This window comes from Cuculus canorus, chromosome 10 (genome assembly GCF_017976375.1).
Source record: "Cuculus canorus isolate bCucCan1 chromosome 10, bCucCan1.pri, whole genome shotgun sequence".
NCBI classification, from domain to species: domain Eukaryota; kingdom Metazoa; phylum Chordata; class Aves; order Cuculiformes; family Cuculidae; genus Cuculus; species Cuculus canorus.
In genome coordinates, this window is record NC_071410.1 from 9,336,635 (window position 1) to 9,360,320 (window position 23,686).

The following is a 23,686-nucleotide window of genomic DNA, read 5'->3' on the forward strand; positions in this document are numbered from 1 at the left end:
TGTTTGTAGAGCATCAGATTTCCAAAGTTAAAATGTGGACGAAAGAAAGAGTTTTGGCAAATTCCTGAACAAAATCAGAATAAAGTTAAGTTAGCTGAGGATGCTTTATTATCAAAAATAGATTGACATGCATTTATTGTTCTTTAAGATGAAATATTATATAAGTATTACTATTTAATACTATTTAGGCAACTCACCAATGAATATATAAATGAATCCTAACCTAGAAACTTCATTTCCTGTATCTTTGGCATCTTTCTCTTCATTTTTTTGGGTTGTTTGGTTTTTTTTATCTAGTATAGAAAGTATAGGATCTCAGGCAAAAGTTATGGTTTTTTTGTTTTGTTTTTAATTTAAGGTATCTTGATTTTAAAGTGATCGTTTTTGAATTACAATGACCAGTAACAGTGTTTTGCATTGTATTTCCCAGAAGACAGTTCTTCACATAAGTGAAGTGTTTGGTTTGATTTTTTTTTCTTCTCTGCCAACTGAATAAATTACTCTGCCATGAATTCCTTATTCTTAGGAAATTCAGATTTCTCTGATTGGAGTAGTAACTGCTAACCTGACAGATTAACTTGCTGTTCCCTCCTCACCCATATTATTCAGATTTAAACAGGAAGCTTAAAAATATGATTGATTGTGTTTGGGTCTGTTTTACAAAGTATAAAAATATACTTTGTTTATAATAAACTTGGTCTATAATAAAAACAAAAATCAGTTATACACATTTGTAATAGAAAGAAGTGTGTTTGTATGTTTGAATTAGTTGAGTCGTTTTTCCTTACATTTCACATAATGAGTATAAAAAAAAATGGCCTGTGTTACATATAATTACTGAATTTACTCTGATAGTGTCAGTTTTGGTGCAAATGTTGCATCAAACTGCTTAGGTGACTCAAAGGTCTGTTTATTTCTTAAAGTTCATTCTATTGTCATGGTCACATCTTGCTACAAAGTCTTTCTGAATTTGTCATTGTTTTCAGTTGAAGACATAAGGAGCACTTAAATGGGAATTTTCTCTAAAAATCAGTGACTTAAAAATAACATTTTTATATTATGATTTGATAATCTGTGCTCTGAATAGTGATTTTTTTGTAATGCTTTTTTGGGGCTATTGTATAATTCTGGAATGCATCCTCAAAATTACGTTTCTGAAGACAAAATATAGGGAGCAGATGCTGCACACTGAATGCTGGAGATTGTGTTGGTTTACAGGCTTATCTTCTCATAATCTCATTAAATTGAGTCTCACCCAGTGAGTGATTTCAACTACAGATGAGATTACCGAGCTCAAAGTTATCACAGTAATTAGAGAAGTCTGAAAATCATCAGCCATTAAACATTAAGGGTTGTATTTGCCCTATGTAATGATAATGAAATACAAAAGCATGCCTACTGTTTTACGTTCTTCCCTGGAATAGCTGATGTTCTAATCCTCTCTGATTCTTGATACATTCTAGTTTCCTATATAATTGTGTAAATATACTTTGATCACAGTTCGGCACATGAAGTCAGTGTCCAAATGTAATGTTACTACCTCCCAAGAATGCACACTTAATCATTCTAGTTACTGCTCAGCAGTATATTTAACTGTTACTGATTGTTTTGTTAGTTATAACATTTAAAATATCCATAATAGCTCATATCTTCTTCCTTTGCATGCACATGTGTGGTGTGTGTTTGTTCCAGATGAAAAAACGTTTCTGAATGCCTTTGTACGTTTAGGCTTTGACTGTTTACCATTTAGAAAAATGGAATTTCCATTGGATTATTTCTGCATTAGACTTCTCAATTTTTTCCCTGTGTTTCTTCATTTTCCTCCTCTCTTTTTTTCCTGCATTTCTTTTGCACTTGCAGTGTTTCTTACTCAGCTACCTTCTTACCTTCTCATACTGACTGACTTCTTGTGCTCAATATGTGTATCATTCCTTGTTTGCTTTAGGTTGATTATCTTCTGTCTTCTAATGATAGTGAAAAGTGGGGTCTTCTGTGTTGAGGACAGCATAACTTTACACAGGTGTGAGATCAGTTGAAATAATATGTATTTAGAGAAAAAATAAGAAGAGGCTTTGTTTTGGTTTGAATTACCAAGTTTTGGTTAAAATTCAGAACGTGAAATATTTCAAGAGCTGGAAACAATATTGTTGATTTAAGTGGAAGCAGGGTTGGGCTTGGATTTCATGTGTGTGTACACAACTATTCCAATTCTGTGGAAAACATCACCTTAATGTTCAAAAGTTTTTATTTACAGGGAATGTAACAGATTCTAAGAAAAAGTTTTAACTACAAAGCTGTTGAATTAATATGTTTTTTTTTTGTTCTAGGCTTCTTAATCATTCAGTTTCGATAGGCACAAGGAACAGGCCAAAACAACCAGTGGAATCTGAAAAATGGTATTGATATACTTAAATGTATCACAGCTTTCAATATGTTATTAATTTTTGATATTTAGCTTGTGTCACTACTGCAGTCTGCTGTTATAGTGTTTTTCGCTCAAGATAAGTAAAAGTAGAAGCTAGATAAGTGATGTGGTCTTGAACCTCTTTCTTTCAGATAAAAAATACCTAATATGTGCGTCTGGTTATGACAGCAATTCAGGTGCCTAAAGACAGGCGTCCAGTGACATGTTAGACGTCTAGTTCCAGTCCAGAAGGTCGTGTCTCCCATAGGTGATGAGTCCTGTGTAGGTGTGTTAGAACCTGTGTCACATAAAGTGGCACTGTTGCCGTGCTTAGGCATCTTCATTTTCCTTTCTGGAAGTCCTTCAGTGCTCTTAAGGGCTGTTGGAAAAGTGTTGCCGGGAGCTCAGCTTGCAAAACCTTTACATTTTCCAGAGGATGTGTCAACAGCAAAACTTAATTCTTTATTGCAGCAGTTCTTGCAATTCTTAACTGGGTTGCTTATCAAGCTATTAGATGTGAATTGGGAGAATTCTCTGTGCTTAACAGCTTTAAATAAAGTTGCAATATCGATTTGAGACAAACAGAAAGTAAGGGAAAGGAAGACAAAGTAGCAGAAGCTAAGAGCCTAGCTGCTTTCCCTTTAGGATTTATTATAATTGCTCAGGGTGTTATGTCCTTCTTGCATTCAATCCCCAGCTGTTAGCCTTTTGTTATACCGCACGGCTTCTGAGCCAGCTGTCAGAATGTGAATGAAATGGTTGCTGGTAAGGTGGTAGAAGTGAATTTCACATAAAGTTTTAGAAAAATGTGAAGTGAGACCAAATGTAAACAGCTTTATTTTCCCGAGAACTTTCAATAATCTCGGGCAGTTCATGTTCCAAAGTGTATTTTTTGAGATTTTGCAGTTTCACTGTCCCGTTTTAAGCTGTTTTTCCCTTCTTTATTGAGTCTGAGCTTCTATTGTATAGAGCAAACACTGAAGTGAAGGATGGGAGTCTTCTAAAAGTTCAAGAGTAGAGATTTTGTCAGCTCTGAACAACATGTTTCATTGCTTGCTTTGAGAAACAAAACAATGAAGGTGTGTTAGTAATCCTGAAAGATCAACATGCTTAAGAAAAAGCTTTTATCGAATGAAGTACTGTAGCGTGCAATACCTATTGTCAGCATCTGGTGAAGAAGACTGACATATGATTTGAGATTTTAGTCAAATGGTTTTATATTTTTGCCACCTTGTAGCATCCTTATACAGGTAGCCAAAAAATACTGTAGTGCTGCAGCAAGGCTGCTTTTTAACAGTGTTGCCTTTTTTTGATATTTTAAAGTAACTTGATTTTAAAGTGAACAAAAAAGTAGTAAATTTCATGATACTTCTCAAATTTTTAGTGTCTCCTCAGATGAAGTGAATTCCCCTGTGTCTCCATACAGCTGGCAGGTAAATATTAAAAAGTAAATGAGGTGGCTTCATATTTTGAGTGATCTGATCTAGTGGGGTTTTGGGTTTGTTTCCTGGCAGAAAGCATTCATGTGGTTGCTTGCACACTTAGTTTACTGTATGTGTGCAATTGTGATGGAAAATATAAAGCCGCTAAAGAACTTACGCTTCAAGATAATTTGATTGTGTGTAATGGAGGCCTTTTCTTTAAGAGCATATGGTACTAGCTTTAAGATCTTTAAGCTAATGAGACAAGTTTTACTTACTTGGCTTTAGTATTTCTTTACATGTAGATTTTATTGCCTCACCATAATGTTCTCTTTTCTAAGTCGTTTCAAGGTTAAGTAGGTCTTCCATTCCTTGTACCTCACTGAAAAGCTTTCATGATGCAATAAAATTGCAGTGAAACTATAGAGAGTACATTTTTATTATTATTGTATGTTCTAATCCATCAAGTATTTACAATTGCTTTAAGTAACTAGATACTCTAATAGGAAGAAATAGTTGAAAATAGTTTTTTGCTTGTTATGAAATGGTCTCTTCAGATTATCTGCTTTTAGTTTTCATAAAATAGACATATTTGTACGTATTCATCACCCTCTTAAGAAGAAAAGTACCTTAGCTGTCTCTTCAGATTATATTGCATAATACAATACTTTGAAAGAGAGATTTCCTTTATAGCTAGTTGATGTGTAAAATCTTTTAGATAGGAACACTAGTCAAATACTTAAATTGTCTATAGCCATCTTTTGCCTGTGCAATGAGTAAGGATTAATAGATTAGATGTACTAGTGATTAATGACACTTCCAACTGTTTTGTTGTAGTTATTTATGGCAGCCTTAGATGGCTTCCTAGTATACCTGCAGAAATGAGGCTCTGCAGAAAAGGGTGTTGTTTTCTTAGGAATTATTTAGTTGATTCTTGCTCTTCTGTGAAATGTTTTAGGATTTGAAAAGAAATAGGTGTTTTCTACCAGAATCACCATTAAGCCTGACAAAACTTTCATATCATAAAAGTAGATTGAAAGGCAAAAAAATCATAATTGTAGTTCATACTAATTTGTGCTAATGCACGCAAAGTATATTTACATTTTGCATAAATCTATTTCTGAACCTTACAGCCACTGGAAAACCAGAAGGAGTCACTGGATGAGCAGCACTGGCCAGAAACACAGCCAGTGATTTGGCAGAATGAAGAAAGAAGGAGAAGTAAACAAATTAGGAAAGAGTATTTCAAGGTAATGGGGGGGAGTGTGGGTGGGTGACACTTTTTTTTTTTTTAAGGGGAGTTGAAGAAGCTGTATAACTAAGGAAAGGTGAGGAATCCTCAGAGGCTGTAATACTTGTAATCTTACGTGTAACCTCTAATTTTTTATTTGGCTCTTTTGAGTTTAATATATATGTATGCATTTAGGGTAATGTGAGAGTGCAGGAAAATCAGGAGGAAAAAACTGACCAAAGACACTATTCTTTAAATAAAATAATTTACAGTTGTTTTCTGGTAAAGCCAGGAACTAGCCTTCAGTTATTGGTCCTTTCCTGTCCATTTTGTGATATATATATTTTTTTTTGTAGTGCGAGGGAAATATATATTACCTTTTGTGCAGGTTGGTTAAGAGAATGGTTTATGCATTTTGGTTCTCACTGCAGTAGACTGCATTTTAGAGAGAGAATTTCCTGTCTGTCTTTGCTGCTGTAGCGCGTACCATCGGTCACCAGATGTCAGTGTCTGCTTATTACAAAACAGATACGAAGTTATGGCAGAACTAGATAAAATTTGTTCGGGGTTATGGTAGAGATATAGGAGAAGTCTAACCAGTGCCAGTTTCAGTAAAAATTAAATTTGTCACTTATGAAATGCATTTCTTGGGTCTTTGCCACCAAACATTTTATGAAAAGATAGGGAATTAAATTAAATTAAATTGTAGGAAAACCAGAGCATGCCATACAGCTCAGATACATTCGTCTGATTATAGAACCTATTAATTATCATTTCCTGAAGAATTTATGGAGTTGTAGTCAAATTGAATTATATTGACCTTTTTCCAGGGTTTTCATCCCTAAATTAATTTTGCCCCGCAGCCTTTCAGAGGAAGAGGAGAAACTCCAGGTAAAACAGAATTCAGTCACTTGACTGATTACAGAGCTGTGCTATCAATACAGAAGACCTCCATTAGTGATTCCTCATAACTTTAAGTGGTGTCTTTAAATGCTAATGCAGATCTGAATTTTGAGCTCTGTGATAGAAGAGGATACCTGAAATGACATTACGTACAGCTGTAGACATGTCTCAGAAGTGAATTGAGCAGGCTGTACCCAATATAAAAACATCAGTGTGTATCACTGGTAGCTTTGTTTGCAAAAACAAGTCAACAAGGAAATGAAACAGTCTGTCTTCCACAGCAAACTGGAGGGGAAAAAATAGGTACCGCTGCTGTTCTGAGAAACCAGTAAAAATACAATTCGTATTTTGTCCATGTTTTCGTGGCAAAATAGCTCATTGAATAATCATATCTGTACTGCCAAACATTTGTATCGTAATACCTGCCCAGTTACTGCAATGGGTGTCATTAGAATAGAGAAAATTTACTTTCATCAGCATCCAGCAGTATTTATAGAGCATCTTTATTTTACATGTTATACATTGTTATTGTGCAGTTGCACTGAGCATGTTCATGAGAATCAGAATTCCCTTTCTTATGGCATTGCACTGAGTTATTGCTGGAACCTGAACTCTTTGTTGCACTGAATACCTACTGTTTGAGACACTTTTACCAACCAAAATGAATTTTTTTTTCTGCAATAGTTTGTAGTTTTGGATCCTAGCTACATCCAAGCTGAATTTTTTTAGTGTATGCACAGTGGAATAGAATTACTTCGTGCTAGCTTTCATGTGGCTGTGGTGCAAAAACATGAACATAGGACTATGCAAAGGCCTGTATAAACAGAATTGAGCAGCAGGGGTCTGCAGGTCACAGAAAGTTAGGCTTTGCCTTATCAGCTGGCAAAGTGATATATTCCATTGTAATGCAAGCATACAGGGAGTAAACCCAGGAAGATGAATCCCCAGTCATAAATGTGTGTAGTAGGTCTCTGACCCCAGAACTACCCGTACTCTCTGCGTAGGTTTGGGTTTTTTTAAAAAAAGCAACCAAAGCACACACAAATCCACACTCCCCAGCCCCTCAAAACAAACAAAAAAAGCAAAACCAGCAAAAATCCCCCAACAATAAGAGTCCCACAAATCAACATCTGACGCTTTATTCAATCACTCTTCAAGAGACATGTTTAATTTCCACAGGAAGTGAACAGCAGTAGCATTGCTAACAAAGGCTGTTTGTTATACTTTGCTTCTCAAGAGAGATGCTCGTCACTGTTGTTGTCAGCATTGTTCAGCATGTAGTTAAAAAGCTGTTGAAAATCCAGCTCTATAAGGTTGTTCAGTGTTACAGTCTAGCAGTACTCAGTTATAACTTTGAAAAGACAAGCATCTTCTATGCATAATTAATAAATATAACTTTCTGCAACAGAGTTATGTAAGTTTGCCTGTTTATTAATAGTAAAGAACATATTTGAAAGTCAGGTTTTTCCACCTTTTTAAGAAATTCTTCTAAAACCTGTATGCACCCCTGGAAGTCAGATCTCTGAAGGAGACAGGTTGATCTCTTACTTTAGTCTGTGTTACACGTTATATCATAAAGATGGATAGGCCGCCATCGACACACAATACCTTTGTGTTGATGAATCTTCTTAATTCTAGCTGCTCGTTTTTTTCTTCTTTTGTACGCTTCCTCTGCAGGGGATGAGATGTACTTATTTTCTTAAGTACTGCTTTTGTAAATTTCTTCCTTCCATCCCTCTGTTTTCTGTGTTCAGGATAATCAAGAAGTGAGACAATGATGAAGGCAGTGTTCGTTATGTGAGACACCTGTGGAAAAATGGTGATACCACATAGATGAAAAGATGGGATATAAATAAAGGAGATACTGATTTTTTAAAAGATATATTTTTTTTTACACTCTCTCAAAGTGTAAGCAATCTTAAAGTTACATAACACAATAGTAATTTTCATAAGTTATTATTATTACAAAAAGCATAAAAGTAATTTTCAGGGTTGCATAATTTTCTTACAAATAATGCTTCAAAGTAGCAATTGTTAAGATCTTTTCATTTGGATCAACACACGTATGCTGAGTTCACATTATATAAGTATTTAGTTTTAAAATATTCTTACTCTCTCAACCTAACAAAGATCTCGACTAGCCGAGGATCTAGATGTTCCTTTTCTATTTTGGGGTTTTTTCTCCTGTGATGTAGTAACGTTTTTTTTTTTTTCTCAGCAGCTTGACCAGTAATAAGTAACAGCTGAGTTATATCAAGCCATTTAGTTCAAATGAAAACCATATTTCCATTCTAAAGTAATAATTGTGTTTTGCAGTATAAGTCTTCCAGAAAGAGTTCAAGTGGAAATGAAAATGATGAGGTGAGAAATGGTAATTGTGTAAAATATTTAAGAAAATGTTTTATTCATTTGTCTTTTATGAACATCTATGAGCCACAGTCACAGAACAACAGAACACTGGCTAGAGTCCACGCAAACAAACTTTGTGTTCCAAAGCCATAGCAGGAATAGGTATTATACTCATTTATTTGAAAAAAGTTATCAAGATTCTGTACTGGGGCAAGTAGGACATTTACTTGCTCCAGTAACAGGAAAATGAATTCACCTATTAAGCAGAGGCATGTAGAAGTAATATTTGACATAAAAAAATGAACAGTGTTTTCTTGACTGACATGGCTTTAAATTTAGTTGCTGACAGTTTGTTGCATGCTTTGCGAATGTTACGTGTCTCATGTATTGTGTATTTCATAATTTCAAGTTTCTTGTTGGATCATAATTTTAATTTTTATAATTTCATCTTTTTGATTTCTTTTTAGCAAGACAGTGATAATACTAATGTGTCCCCACAGTCTCCTGTGTCGTCTGAGGTACAAGTTTGTGGTTTTGTTTTTCATTCAACAAACATTTCTTTGTGCACATTACTTGTCACCAGCTTTTCCATGCAGATATAATGTTGTTAGTTTCCTCTTGAAATAGCAATTAGAAATATCTTATCATTAAAAAAAAATTCAAAAATAGGTAGAAACTAGAGACAGATATTGCAAATTGTTTTTCCTTTGCAACTATCCGATTTCTCCTAGATTTCTTCTTTTTGACTGGTGTGGAAAAAGGTGCATTTCTTTGTCTCAATTATCTTTCCTGGTGGAAATGGCTAATAAAACAAAAATCGAATTTGCCATACTTTGTAGGTGTCCTCTATGCAGTGGTCATCCAGAGGATTTTAAGTGAAACTTGTGGTTTAGTACTGTATATATCACAGGGAACCCAAGGGTGCCAACACTTCTGAAAGGGCTTCATCCTTCACTGTTCTGGCAGTCACCTTTGTGGTGCAGCCTTGCCGTTTAGTTCACTGGTTGCTTTTCTTTTTACAGAACGTCTGTGTCTTACTGTGGCTGTGCTACACTACTGAGCTCTGAATAAAGCACACTAAAGATTATTAACATTTACACCTCATGTCAATAAGGAACATGAGGGAGCAGAGTGTGAGCATCTCTCAAATGCAGTGAAATAAATGGTGAAATAAGGATATCTCACGTACATACCAAACTACTGAGTGCATCTTTCTTTTTAGATGGTGAAATGAGAAAAACCTGATGTTCGTAATAGAAAGTAAACATTTCTTAAGAAATATTTTTGTGCTAAGTGTTGGAAGGGGGTTTGCATTTGCTCACAGATGGCTTAGAACTTTGTTCGTGGAATGATTTTCAATAGTTTGAAATAGTTTAGATTTTAGTTAATCTGGTGCCACTGTTCTTTCTCTTTAAGACAGTTTTATGTGCATGTAGCAAGGTTACTTTTATTCCATTTATTTTGTACTATCCCCTTCAAACGAGTGTGTTACGTGTAAGCAGGAGGACTTGCTTTTCTTAGCCAAGAATAATTTAAACACTGTCTTGATGTGAACAAAGCTTAATTCCTTTAATGAAAGAAAGAAAGAAAATTGACTTTATCTCTCTTAACAGGATTATGAAAGAACAGATAGTAACACTCATGGTCCATTTGGTCTCAAACCAAGGTCAGGTAAGCTGCTGTTATCTAACATAACATGATAGAACAAATGTTTATTTTGCAGGCTGGAATAGACGGTAAGGATAGCAGATGTATGAATTGGAATGAATATGGAGAGATGACACAGTACTGCCTTCCAGCCCGTGTACTTATCACAGGCATAGTACTGGGAAGGACGTAGACAGCTGCTTTGGCAAATGAATAATTCAAAGTTCCCCAAATGGCACAGTAATTTTTTTTGTAAATTATTTCCCTCCCCCAATTTGTTTTGTTTATACTTAGTCACTGTCAAAGAACAGCAAAGCAGCATACAGTTGTTCTTGAGACCTGATGGCTGAGGCAGGAGGATTTCAAGAGAAGTAGATTTTTGAATTTGTCCTGTGAGAGGATGCTTCCAGCAGAGTTTTGCCAGGAGTTTTACAACATAGTACTTTGTTGCACCCTGGCTTTTCCAAGACTCTGCCATACCCTCACAAGAAAGTTGTATTATCTAAAGCAGACTTTTAGTTCTCTGAAATTTATGTAGAAGTAATATATTTTTTTTGCAGTTTACAGTATTTTGTTTGCAAGTTTCTCTATGAATACTGGATGTCAGCAGTCTAAAAGATAATTTGGGAAAGCCACTGTGCAATCCTTTTCCCGGTTAATACCACTCCTCTCTGTATTTAAGGGAACGGTTTTTGTGCAAGCTTATTAAGAATGAATTATCTCATCTCTTTGGTTTAATGAGGTTGAACTCCTTCTGTGAGCCCTCAGTAGCAGAATATGTCTGAGGTCACACAAGTGGCTTCTCCAGGGCCCTTAAGTCACTTGAGATTTGTAAGCAGTTGTGTGAAACTCCTGTGCCAGAGACAGGTTAGTTATGCGTACCAGGATGTGCTGTCTGTGATCATTAAGAAGCTTCTGAGTTATCTGCATTTTTGGCTGCAGGAAGGTGCAGATTTGATAGAAGGAAGCGGGCTCGTTAGAACTTTTCAACCCACCTTTTCTCAGTGCAGTAATAGGCCTCCTAGGAGCCACTGCCAGCTAACAGCTGTAAAATAGTAGTGCCCCTTTCAGTCAGTTCTAGGAAACTGAGTGGCATTTTGTTTCTTTGTTACAAGCCAAAATGTGGGTTTAGATGCTTTCATACATCATGTCAGTAACACACAATTGTATTTTTCTGTACACAAACTACATACTGCCATAATGTATATAATCAGAGCTATGGTTTCAAGAGTATGAAATTTCTGGTATTTTTGACTGTTAGATCTCTTGCTAAAATCCAAACCATTAGAAGCAATATAGAAAGTTCTAATTGTATAAGCACTGATTTTTTTGGTGGAGCTATTAGATGAGACATTTCATATTTTTCAGTTAGTTCTTTAATAAGCAGTCACTGTGTCTCTGCATACGCGCTCCTAACACGTGCGGTATCTGTGCCTGTGTATATTTTAAGTCTTTTGTTCTAAGTTATACTGAGCAGTTCTGTCTCTTTTTTTAGCCTCTGTAAAGAATTTATACTTGAGTAAAAGTAAAACTCAATGGAAATATTTTCAAAGCTAGATTGCAAAAAATACTTGGAAAAGTGCAAATGGAGTCTTCTCAGATATTTGAAGTCAGTTCTGTCTCCCTATTTTCCAGTTACCCATTTGCTCTTAAGTGAGATGATCTATGTATTTTATTTGAAAGATAAACTTTACAGCAGAATACTTAAAATATATTTGTTCTGGAAAGTTCTGCAACTTTTTTCTGTTTTTATCTGTGATGGTAGATTTTTAATTATTGCTTTTCTTTTAATCTGAGTTCTGAAAACTAACTTCTTTAATGTTTAATAGCTTTCAGCCGTGCATCTCGACAGGACTATGGTACAGCGGATCCTGGATTTACAATGAGGAGGAAAATGGAGCATCTAAGGGAAGAAAGGGAACAAATAAGACAACTTCGCAATGTATGTACTGCTATACCATTATTTACTGTGCAGTTCATTTAGTTTGCTCTGTAGCACAATTTAAACTTTTATAATAAAAAGGCCTGCAAATCATTTCAGTTGTACAAGGGCATTTCTGTAGTGATATTTCTTCCTAAGGAATTTCATGTAACAGGCTACGCTGGTAATACATTTGGTCCAAACAAAATAGCAATCAGGAACTAAACATTTATTTAGGTAAAAAATGAAGTGAAATGAAAATTTGTTTTTTTTCTTAGGTTTCTGAGACTTTAGTGTTTCCCAAAAAGGAAAATATGTCCAGAAAGGGCAATAAGTCTACTTGTGTTTGCTGATATTTGACCTGAGATTTGAAGAAAGATGGTCATAGCCTTCTGAATAGCCAGGTGTTTTCTGAGCATAAAGTTAAACAACACTGAATGGGATCTTAGTTTTAGACTTCCAGTAAGTGGGTTTCTGTTAGCTCTGTTCTCAAGATATTTAACAGTTACAGCTAACTGTAAATCATAACAGCTCTGCTTTCCAGTGCAGTAATCATCTGGGGTGTGAGTTGTCTGGTTCACTTCCTGAGGAGTGAGGGTGGGGGAAAAGCATTCACTGCTTGTGTTCTCTGTTTTGCAACACAAGTGGTGGCATTTCTTGGCCAGCCTTTCTTCAGCTGTTTAAGTCACCTGCATGAGTGAAAAAGCCACACCCAACCTTGAGGTTAATGATAAAGAGAAAAGGATATTTGTATTCAGTAAAGTGAGAGTAGTCTCCATGTATTTCACTTCAGTATTAAAATTTAGTCCCTTTTAAATGGAATGCTTCAAAATACCCTGGATTTGAAATTAAATTAGCTAATGTTGACAGTAACTTTCTTATGGGCTTTTTAATAGAATCTTGAATCAAGGTTAAAAGTAATTTTGCCAGATGACATTGGAGCAGCATTGATGGATGGAGTAGTTCTTTGCCATTTAGCCAATCACATAAGGCCACGTTCTGTTGCCAGCATTCATGTACCATCGCCAGCAGTGGTAAGTAATTTGTCTCACTTTTGTTGCATCTTGCATGAAAACAAGCTTTTGATGATCATGATTCATGATGCTTTAGTATCATTTACTATATAAATTGACTCCATTCCTCACTTCAGTTTTTCTGCTCAAAGCATTGAACAAAAGTGTGTAGCGTAAGAGCTGTTTTCATATACTGAGTCTTCATAGGATTTGTCTTCTTTTAGCAACTGTTACTGAATTCTACAATCATTCACAAATGTATGATTAAGATCTAACATCCTGTCTTTACAGCCTAAACTCAGTATGGCAAAATGCAGAAGAAATGTTGAAAACTTTCTCGATGCGTGTAAAAAATTGGGCGTTCCACAGGTATACTAATTGCTTTATTGACTTATCATTAATAACAACAAAAACTGTCAGCAAATACTGAAGTTGATTTTGGAGGACTTAATTGAGGGAGAAACAGTGATTATAACATTGATCAGGGAACCTGAAGGTATGAGAAGTCCCATTTCTGGCCTGTGGCATGAACTTGAGGAAGCTACTTTATGGGTTTCCTTATAGTAAAAAAAAAATAAAAAAATACTGACTCCCTTGTAAAATAAATAATCTAAACAAAACAACGGATGGAAGAGGATAGTGTAATGTTTTGAAGTCTTGAGTTTAGCAATGCACTTTAACATGAATTTCACCATCTACCTGGGAGAAATCCTGTAGTCACAGAAGTATGCGGCCTTATTCATTACTTGTTTTTTTTGGCCAACGACCATAGTTGCAGCCCATTGTTCATGCTTCTGTTACCCAAGTTCATCCTCTTACTTCCCTGTATGAGGGGGGTAAAACTAAAGATCAAATGATTTCCTGCATATTGCGAGACACAAACTCCTTTGACCCCTTTTAGTGGAACAAGAAAATTACTTCATGGATTTAGAAGCCTGGGTCTGCTGAGCCACAGCGTCTGTGTAGTGTGGAGCCACAGGCCACTCAGAACTTAGAGGTGCTAAGATTTACTTCCTGAATTACAAGTAACAGCAGCTAGCAGTTGGGAAAATTGTCCAGCTTTTGTTGAATTTTGAAAGTGAAAGATGGCTTTCTTGGGCAATGGCTCATTACCGAAGACCCAGTCTGTCAGCACTTCCATGTTTTCCCAAGGGAAAAACTGGTAGTAAGCCTACAAAACAAGGGAAGGCAGAAGGCGGCCACTGAGGCAACTGTGTCCATCTTTTGCCCTGCTTATGAGAAGAAACAGTCCCTGACTTTATGGAATTAGCAGTCTTATATGTATCTTCCGATGTTGTCATAGTTTAACGCTTTAAGCAGATCTTAGATATAATTACTTTCTGTGCATTCTGTTACTGTAGAGAACCACACGTGAAATTTAAGGGCAAATACATATTCTATCCAAGTGTCTTATAGTGATGTATGTGTGACATGTTTGTTACCCTCCTTGTGGGGAAAAAATGAATGAAGCTTGATACAGGTACTGCTTTATTTTGCAGGAGAGACTTTGCTTGCCTCATCACATTCTGGAGGAAAGGGGTTTGGTGAAGGTTGGCCTCACAGTTCAAGCTCTGCTTGAATTGCCTACGTTGAAAGTATCTCAGCTTTCCTCCATGTGACATGACTTCTTGGAAGTTTAAACAACTTATTTTTGATGTGTTGATTTGGATTGCTCTGAGGCAGTTCAGCTTCCTACATGGGAACATCCAAGCCATCACAAACTGGTATCTGTCCAGATGCTGTAGAACGCCTTACTATGGAGTCTTACATGAAAACCTTGGAGTCAGCTGACAGTTAGAAGAACTTAATTATTGTTCTTTTATTTTGTAATTGGGTGCACAAAGAGATCGTGGTAGCATCAGGTTCTTTCCAGTTAATTTAAGTTAAAAGCTGCCATTTAACATCTCAGTGTTACAGTTAAATGCTGGATTTCTTTTCCTACATTGAAAGTGTTTAAATTATTTTACAAGTATGAAGCACACCCTCCCTCACTTTAAATCAAATGATTGACTTGAAACATTGAAGGTAAGACAAAAATGTAGTGATGATATGATGGTAAAACTGTAAGCAAGTGGTCACTTGTAATCCACTTTCACTCTCAGAAAGCTTAATATTTGCGTTGTTTATTTTTCACACTCCTGAGTGTAACTTACACACTTCTGACATTGCCAGTATTTAGTCTGAGTGTATGGCGATTACACAAAACATTATACAATGGGAAAAGGTCACATTTTATTGAGTTTTTTCCAGTCTTCTAGGTTGGTGCCAAATATTTTTTTCAGTTGTACTGTAGATTGTTTACATGTGAAGTGCCTGTGTAATTGATAACTCTTAATAGTCTTAAACATTTTTGAAATTTCTTTGTTTAAAATAGATAAAATTGAAGTTTTAAAATATTTTAATAGTTTTTTGTAAAATCAGTATGTGAACGTTTTAAGTAATACTTCACATTTTTGATGTTGGGTGTTTTAAGTTTGCACAGTTTAATTGGTTATTTTGCTGTCTAATAATAGAAAATACTGTAAATACTTCTTATTTATGATATTTAATTTGATAATACCTAATCACTTTTGGTTTATTGTATTATTGGACAAAAAAAGTTGTCTACTTTTCTTTGTTTCAGACAAACAAATATACATGGTAAGACATGAGGACTAGTGATGCATACAGAGTAATTTAGGACATTTTGATAAAACTGCCAAAATCTCAGGTTTACGCTGTGAATTTCAGGATTTTGTGTAATATTGCTCCTGATCTCACATTACATTTTTACAACAGGTATATCTGTAATTTAGTTGAGAAATATCAGTGTTTATCTTTTTAGTGTTTACAGGATTTGTTGTGTAATTTACACGGGTGTGGCAAAGCACACAGATCAGTTTGTACAGATGTCACTGTGCTGAGACATTAGACTTTTCTGGATAACTATGATAAAGAAAAATTTCCACTGTGGTGTTTTTTTGAAACTTCTGAGTTTATGTATTTATTTGCTTCTGCACAAATTCTTGGTGTTTTGAGAACATTCTGAAGCCATGCACTGTTGAGTTCTTTCCCAAACAAGTTGCAAAGAATTTAATAATTTCAGTAGTAAAACTGTTTGCATTAGTTTGTCCTTCATGAGTAGGGAGCTCAATTTAAAAAAAAAAAAATTCTGACTGTCACAAGTTTTGTGTTTCACGCTAAGTTAATTTTGATTGAGCAATATGCTTGCCAAGTGCGTAACAGGATTTGATTCTGTTATTTCCAGTTGATCAAGACCCTATGCAATATAATTCATAAAAGAATGAGGGAGGCGCATCATTAACTAACTCCTTACTTCATTTACTATAGTCCTTAAAATCAATAGCTGAGAGGAAAAATCACCTTTTTTTTATGATGACAGGAATCTTTTTTAAAAGAGTTACTGTATTTTAAAAGCCACTGAAACAAGCTGATTCGTGTGTAATAGTTTAAACCCAGTATTTATATAGTGTTTTTTTCAAATACAGCTCATGGAGAGACTGGTGTAAAACTTAAGTTGCAAAGTCCTAGATATAAATCTTGGGTTGCTTAAATACCTGTTTAGGAAAACTGAATTGCTTGGAACTTTGAAATATGGTGTTTCAAGTCTCTTCGCTTGCTTTTTTAATCATTGACATAATACTCATTTTATCAACTTCAATCTCTTATTTTTCATTAAAGGCATTTGGAAAGTCATGCTAAGACTAAAATGAAAAAGTAATATAATTCATTAAGCAAAATGCTTGTTTTCTGCTAGATTTGAAGAACACAACCATTCAAAATAAAAAAGTCATTGTCTTTCAATTCCTCGCTATGGTGTTTGACAACAGCAAAGTTCTATTTCAGTATGTTAGCCATAGAATTGCTAACTGTAAATTGTCACCTTCAGTTGTCTAGCTTAAACTGATTCATGCTACTATTTCATAGTCATATATAAATATTTTTTCTGATATTAAAGTAGCTTTTTTCCTAGTAGAGTTAAATCACAGTGTAAGCATTAAGAATTCCATTGCTGTAGCATGCCAGATGCTTACCACTTTTTTCTAAGTTGAGCTTATTTCATAAGTAACTTGAAAACTGGATATTAAATTAATGTACTCTTACTGGATTCCCAAAGTTGAAAACTACTAAAATAACTGTTGGGGTTTTTTAAAATACTTTGGAGCTCTTCCCCACAACCTTGTTAGAAACAGCCTTTCTTTGTCGTTCATATGATATTATTATGGCCTTCTTCATGCTTGTGTGGAAGGAGAGTCATGATCCTTCCAGAGTTCCCTTTTTAGCATTGCAAAGATAAAGGCCTTCAAGTATCCTTAGGAGCAATCTGAGAAAACATGCACTGTGCCTACATTAATCTTTCTTTAGCTGCTTTTACAAGTAATAATAATATAAAGCCTTGATAAAATAGGCTGTTCCTATTGTGGTCTTTTTAGGAGCAACTGCAAAAAAGATGCCAAAAAAAAAAAAATCTCTATTTTAAGTTTTAATTTTAAAGCAGCCCGTGGAGATTGTTGCTGTCTTCACTGTACAAGGATTTGCCTACTATCCCCTTTCTCCCTTTCCATTTCATTCCCAGCACCTTCATATTTATTTTTGTTCACAGATCTAGTGACTTCACATTGTTCATTGTGTCACTTCATGGCACTTTTCTCCTTCCTCTTTACTTTTTTCTTTTAAGAAATTGATCCAGTGGCATTGGTGAACTACTGTGATTCCAGAATCCGTACTCCAATCATTTAGCATGTTGGACATCTCCTTTTCCCCTTTTGTTTAGGATGCAGTTTCGTTAAGTGATACTTGATACAGCTCGATAGGATGGTTAAAAACGGTGGCCTGCCCAGTTCCTATTGTAGTCACTCAGTTTTTACTTCAGATGTGAAGTCAACATTAAAGGTTTTGGGAAACTGTATTAAGTTTCCTAACAAATTTAAGAGTTAACTAGGGTGCTTTTGTTATTGTGAATGCTATACAAAGTTACTGCAATAATGTGATACGAACTGTAAATTACAGAGTGAAGCAACATACTGACAGGCTTTTGGCCTTGTGTATTCTTTCAATTTTTATGTCATCATATGCGGTATGTTGCACATGAATGATCTTTCATTTAAGCAATAATGTCCCACAGATATTGTGAGGTCTTAAGGCAGTGGCATTAAAATAGTTGTTGTGAACTACGGTGGCTTCCCACACATTTGTTATATCATTCGCATTTGTTATATCATACTGCAAATCCAGTGTGGTAGCTGGGGCGCTGCTGGGGATGCAGGAAGCCATCTGTACCTGTGTGTCTGGAGGCCTTCCAAAACATAACCATGAACTAAAATTATCATAAAATACAGAGGAATAAATTTGAAACTATAAACGACCGTGACATGCATCATAAGAATTTCTGGGTAATAGTCTAGCTTCACTGAAGTCAATGCAAAGTTTTGCTCTTGACTGAAGTAAAGATTCCACCTTTTTAATGTAAGGAATACCTGAGCTGGAGACTATAACAAACATAGCTTAAACTTGTTTGACACTAGCAAAGCTTTAGTGTCAAATTCTTGACTAGAAATAGTGATCCATAGTAAATCAAAGGAAGCTGTAAAATATTACAGTGATTCATTTATTTAATACAGATTTTCTGATGTGCCATATGCAATATTAAGATGATAGGAAAAAAGACTTCGAAGCACAGCTTTCATACTATGGGAGAGTATGTCACCTCAATAAAATTGCAGGTGAGGAATAGTGTCAGTTATTTACTGCATTGAAATCTTTATTTCTAATACCTTTAGTGGCAGTCTTCTCAGATTTTGACATAAATCTGTAGCCACATCGAAACAAAAAATGAAGAGGCATTTATTTTCACTAAAACCAAATTTCTGGGTGTCTTCTTGGTAATGAAGAGAAGGACAAAGATCTGGCACTTCTTGCTTCTGCTGCTTTCTTAAATGCTTATATGAAAGGCAGCTATTGTATCTAATACAGCTGCAGTCTGCCTGTTTGCCTTGGAACTGGTCTGTATACCAATGCAGAGATAAAGCACATCAATACTTACACTGGTTTCAACTGAAAGCAACTTGTGGGAGCTTTTAGCACTTTCTGCAGATAGGAGATGATTTTATGTTGGTAAATCAAATTTCTGTTTTTCCTCACTAAGGCCAATGTATGTGGGCTTTTTCAAGAGTTGCGTCACGTTAAACAGTGACCTCTGCTTGAAAAACAAAAGCAAATAAACAAAACACCACCCCAGCACACAAAACTGGTGAAATATTTGTTGTTTACAGACAAGTCTTTGGAATTAATAAATTTAAAAGAAGTTATTAAGACCAGGAATGGTAAAGGCCAAATAGAGTTGAGTTGGTTTCAGATCAAATCCTTTTTGTAATGATAAGCCTTTAGACTTAGTAGAGGGGAAAAAAATAACATGTTTTGTTGCTGCTTCATGCTGAGGGAGACGAATCCTTACATATATGGAGCTTTCTGTAGAGGTTACAAAAATAAGAAATTCGGCATCTTTATTTTCCCAAATTTTGGATAACTCTATGTCGGTGCTGTAGAAAGCATTGTTGATTGTGCAGCGAACATTGCCTGTTCCCAGCCCTGGTAAGGTACCTAACTGGTGGCATCTGCTCTCTCCTCTGTCTTTTTAACGATGAGACTGGTCTGTGTGGTACAACTTGAAACACCTCCTTGCTTCATGCTGCTGCCTGCAATGTTCACAATCTGAATAAAACAATGAAGGAAAGTGACAACTTTATAGTTGAGTGTAATAAATAAGTAAATGTTTACCAATATTTAATCTCCACCAGCAAAAAATGGTCTAATGAGACAGGAAGCTTGCTGTAGGAACTATAGAACTTCACTGATTGAAAATTGCACAATGACTCTTACCAGGTTACTGTGTCACTTGTCCTCTCATGTGAGTGAATCAAAACAGTAATACTATTTCTTGTTCCGTACACAACACGCTGTGGGATATACATAATTCATTTACAAATGGAGGGAAAGGCAAATGGTATTATTTAATCAGCAATTCTATGTCACAGGTCTTTTTGGTAAAAGAAATAGGGAAGTAAAATATTATTCTCTTCCCGTGAAGAATGTTTCTGCTGATCTTGGCAGTTACAAATAGAGAACATGTCATTAACTGAATTTTAGTTTAAACTTACCACTGTGCAGGAGCAGTCTTGGTTCCCGTCTCTCTTGCATAATTCCAACAACATATTATCTTAAAACTTTGTTTATACGCAGTATTTGTTCTCTCATTGGTTTTGGCCTTTCCCCCCCCCCCCCCTTTTTTTTAACATGAGAAGCAAAGTGAGCCAAAGTTGTTTTAAGCATGTTATTATCAAAATGATGTCATTAAACATTTTTAGTTCAAACTTTTTATAGGCAGCTACATTTTCAAAGAAGAATTTTTGTTTCTTTTTCCCCTACACAGTTTAGAATCCAAATCTTAAATACAAAACCAGAAAGTCTTTCCCGGACTACTTTAGTATATTAGAAAATTTTAAAGGAGAATAATAGCTTGAACTGAGAACACTTTTTTTTTTTTTTTTTTGAAATTTTCCATTTTGACAGTGTTATGTTTGCATTTGGACTCAATGATCTTAAAGGTTTTTTCCAACCTAAATGATTCTATGACTTCAATGAAACTGTAATTTTCCTTGATAGTTTTGTAACTGAGCTAAAACATAGTCAGTCATTCAAAATTAATTCTTGTTGACGATGGGGATTTCCTCATTTCATTCAGAATTGTGTGAAATTTGGCAAATTCCCCAATAGTTTTATAAAGACAGATTGTGAAATAGAGAATATTTGGGAATAATCACAAGGATACTTTGTTTTGTTTAATTTTTAAATAGGAGTGACCCAGTGAAATCTTTCCAGAATTGCTATATTTGTTTAGGATTTGGTCATGCCATTGCAGGCCTGGGAACTCCCATTGTTCAGTATAAATGCTCTTTCTGGAGCGTGTGCAAGATTGTGGTCTTCACATGCAATTGTTAATACAGTTGTGTTTACTGAATCGGATGTGTTACGTTAAGCATTGCTGTAATACGGGAATTCCGAGCTGCAATGTGCACCAGCAGGTAATGCAAGGCTTTGATTCCCATAGGGGCGTATGCAGGCATTGCAAAAGGGTTGTTTGGTGGATTATGTTGGGAATAATGTGAATACTTTTTACTGTTATGTAATGAGTAGAACAAGGAAAATGTGATTGCTTTACGATTATCATTCGGTTGATGTTCAGTTATTTTATTTTGTAACTCGAGATCATAAAACTCAGAAAATGCAATGTAACCAAGTGATCAGTATGTAAATGTGCGCGGGACATGACAGGAGTAGTTCTGAGGCACAGTCAGAGAGTGATCATTTGAAAATAGATGCTTAAATTGTGTGTATATATTGCAACATCTTTGATAGTGCATTTTAATTCATTTTGCATTTCATGTTCTTGTAAAGTGCATCTTCCACACTTCTGAAGATCGTCTACTTGTACAATATTGTATTAAGTCTTTTTTCAGGATTTCCATTATTGCTGGAGCTTCCAACCTATGTGTTTCTTTCGAAAGATGTTCCTACTGTTACTTTTTTGTAAATAGTTTTTTGTATTAAATTTGCATGGATTAAACCCACGTTTTCAGAACCAGTGTACATACTCTGTGTATAAAATACAGACTATTTCATAACTTTCATGTGGTCGAGTTATTCAATTTGATTTTGCTTCAATTTTTAAGTATTCGTAAACAATAATCAGAATTTGTATGTTCCTTTAAATGTCTCTGTTGCCATTTTGATAAATATGTGATTTGCCTCATTATGAAGAAATATGTTATTTTTATAGTCACAGATGGAAGACATGTTAACTCCTGTTTCAGGGAGGTGTAGGATGCTTTTACATAAGAAATTTGTTGGGACTTTGGTTTTGACCACAGGGACACCACTGGTGAGAATATGTGAAGATAACGATTCCTTTGCTTATAGCGGTGTCTTTGTACTTTTATTTACTTTCCTTTTCTACACAACGTGGAAACCACTCCATCTTTTATAGCATATGTATTTGGAGCAATCTAGTTTTTAAAAATCTCGCTATTGGTAAGCTTAATCCAGTATGGGAGCTCCTACTGACAGCAGCGATCTTCTTCCTTTCCGTTCCTTGGGTTGGTTCTGGCAGTAGCACAGTTTGCCTTTTTTGGGGTTCGCGGTCATGAACTGCTGTGCCGAGTATTAAGGAAATGGACCTGCCACGTTTGGAGCTGTGTTTGGGCTATTCAGATATAGGTTAAAATAGAATTGATGCTACCTTAATTTTTTTTCAGTTTAAGGATCTGGTCAATTTTATTATTAGATGTGAATATTCAAAGTAAAAGAGTCTCTTTTCAGAGATTTACTTTTCCTGTGAGACTCTTCATTCTGCATCTGCACACCCCCAACTGTTCTTTGTTTCCTCATGAAGCACAATCAGGGATTATAAAGCGGAAAATGAGAAGCAGCGTTACAGAGAAAGTGAACACCATCCCTTGACAAAGGTTTCTAAAGTGTTGGAACTTTTTTTTTTTCAGTTATTAACGAGGGATTTGTGGTTGAAATGTTCTGTGAGTCTGTTGTTCAGTTTCCAGCTGTAAAGAAAACTTTGCTTTTACAAAGAGGCCTTTTGGGTCTACAAGGGGAATGATAACGAAGGGAGGGGAATGATGAACTGTGTGCTTGGGCTTTGGTTCCAGGCGTGACTGCATGAGCTATGAGATCCTTGTCAGTCCTTGGTCACCTGCATAGGAGAGGTCACTGTTGAATAAGGGGAGTCTTGTAAACGGAAAAAAGTCTGATTTCAACATGGTGTGTATTGGGAAATGTAAAATTAATGAAGCTCTGCAGTGTAATTTTTTTTCATTTGAGCTTGGTACATTTCTTAGGGTGCCACAAACAAGTATGTTCCTTTAGATTTAGATGATCAGCTGTGGATAATATAGCTCAGACATGGACTTTTTTTCACTTTCATGAGGTGATGAAAGCTTTGTAAATGGCAGGCTTCAGCTATAAACAAAATGTAGTTTACAACACCTGCCTTGGTAAAGGTGTCTGCTGCTGGCAGGGCACATTGATTCCTGCGGGAGTTGAGAGCTAATGACACTGAATGCAATTTATAGATCTTCATTGCAGTGCTTCCTCCACCAAGCGATTCCTCAGGAGCAGTTCTTGGATTCATGTAGGTCAACTTTTTTGCACCACACACAAACTTATTCAGCTTCTGTTTCTTAAATCAAAGATGGTGAACGGCTGCGAAGTAGAACTGTTCTGTTTTCTGTTCAAGCTTGAGATCTGCCTCTCCCTCCAGAGCCTGTCCAATACCTGCGATGAATGTTCTCATGCTGTATCTGCTTTTGCAGTCCGTCCTCAGTGTCCTGCTTACAGACCAGTTGTGCACCCTGCTGCCCTCAGGTAGTGGTTTGCTTTGGTTAAAATTCATTATTATGACTATATCCGTCTAACTTTCCTCTTGGATTGAGATATGTTTACACCAGTAAATGGATACAATTATAGTGCCTCAGGCTAGCATTGCTGTCCTGATACTCTAGTTCGTGGAAACTCTGTGAGAGTTTGGAAAAAAAGGTTTCAACTCATCCATGTTTTCCCAGACTTTTTCTGGTTCTGTATTCAATCGTGTTTTTCTGTTACTCTGAGTTGCTACAAATATCTCTCAAGTGGTTGTTAGAGCCTTCCAAGAATATTTTCTTAGAAGTTTGAAGTTTAATGTTGCAATGATGTTAGGAGATTAAAGTTATTTGCAAAATGTCTATGTAATTA

At 35.6% G+C, this 23,686-nt stretch overlaps 1 protein-coding gene across 4 annotated transcripts in view; it reads left to right on the top strand.

The window, feature by feature from the left end:
* The window catches only part of LRCH2 (leucine rich repeats and calponin homology domain containing 2), a 45,873-nt gene extending 22,762 nt beyond the window's left edge, over positions 1-23,111 (top strand). For 2 of the 4 annotated variants that reach the window (XM_054075233.1, XM_054075235.1), the window contains 10 exons: positions 2,328-2,396; positions 3,789-3,837; positions 4,959-5,075; positions 8,276-8,320; positions 8,776-8,826; positions 9,922-9,979; positions 11,785-11,897; positions 12,773-12,910; positions 13,181-13,258; positions 14,389-23,111. In XM_054075233.1, coding sequence (XP_053931208.1) covers positions 2,328-2,396; positions 3,789-3,837; positions 4,959-5,075; positions 8,276-8,320; positions 8,776-8,826; positions 9,922-9,979; positions 11,785-11,897; positions 12,773-12,910; positions 13,181-13,258; positions 14,389-14,508 — 838 coding nt within the window. In that variant the 3' untranslated portion in view covers positions 14,509-23,111. The remainder of the gene's footprint in view (positions 1-2,327; positions 2,397-3,788; positions 3,838-4,958; positions 5,076-8,275; positions 8,321-8,775; positions 8,827-9,921; positions 9,980-11,784; positions 11,898-12,772; positions 12,911-13,180; positions 13,259-14,388) is intronic. The other 2 variants (XM_054075234.1, XM_054075236.1) reach the window with 1 other exon arrangement.
* The last annotated feature ends 575 nt before the right edge of the window (positions 23,112-23,686 follow it).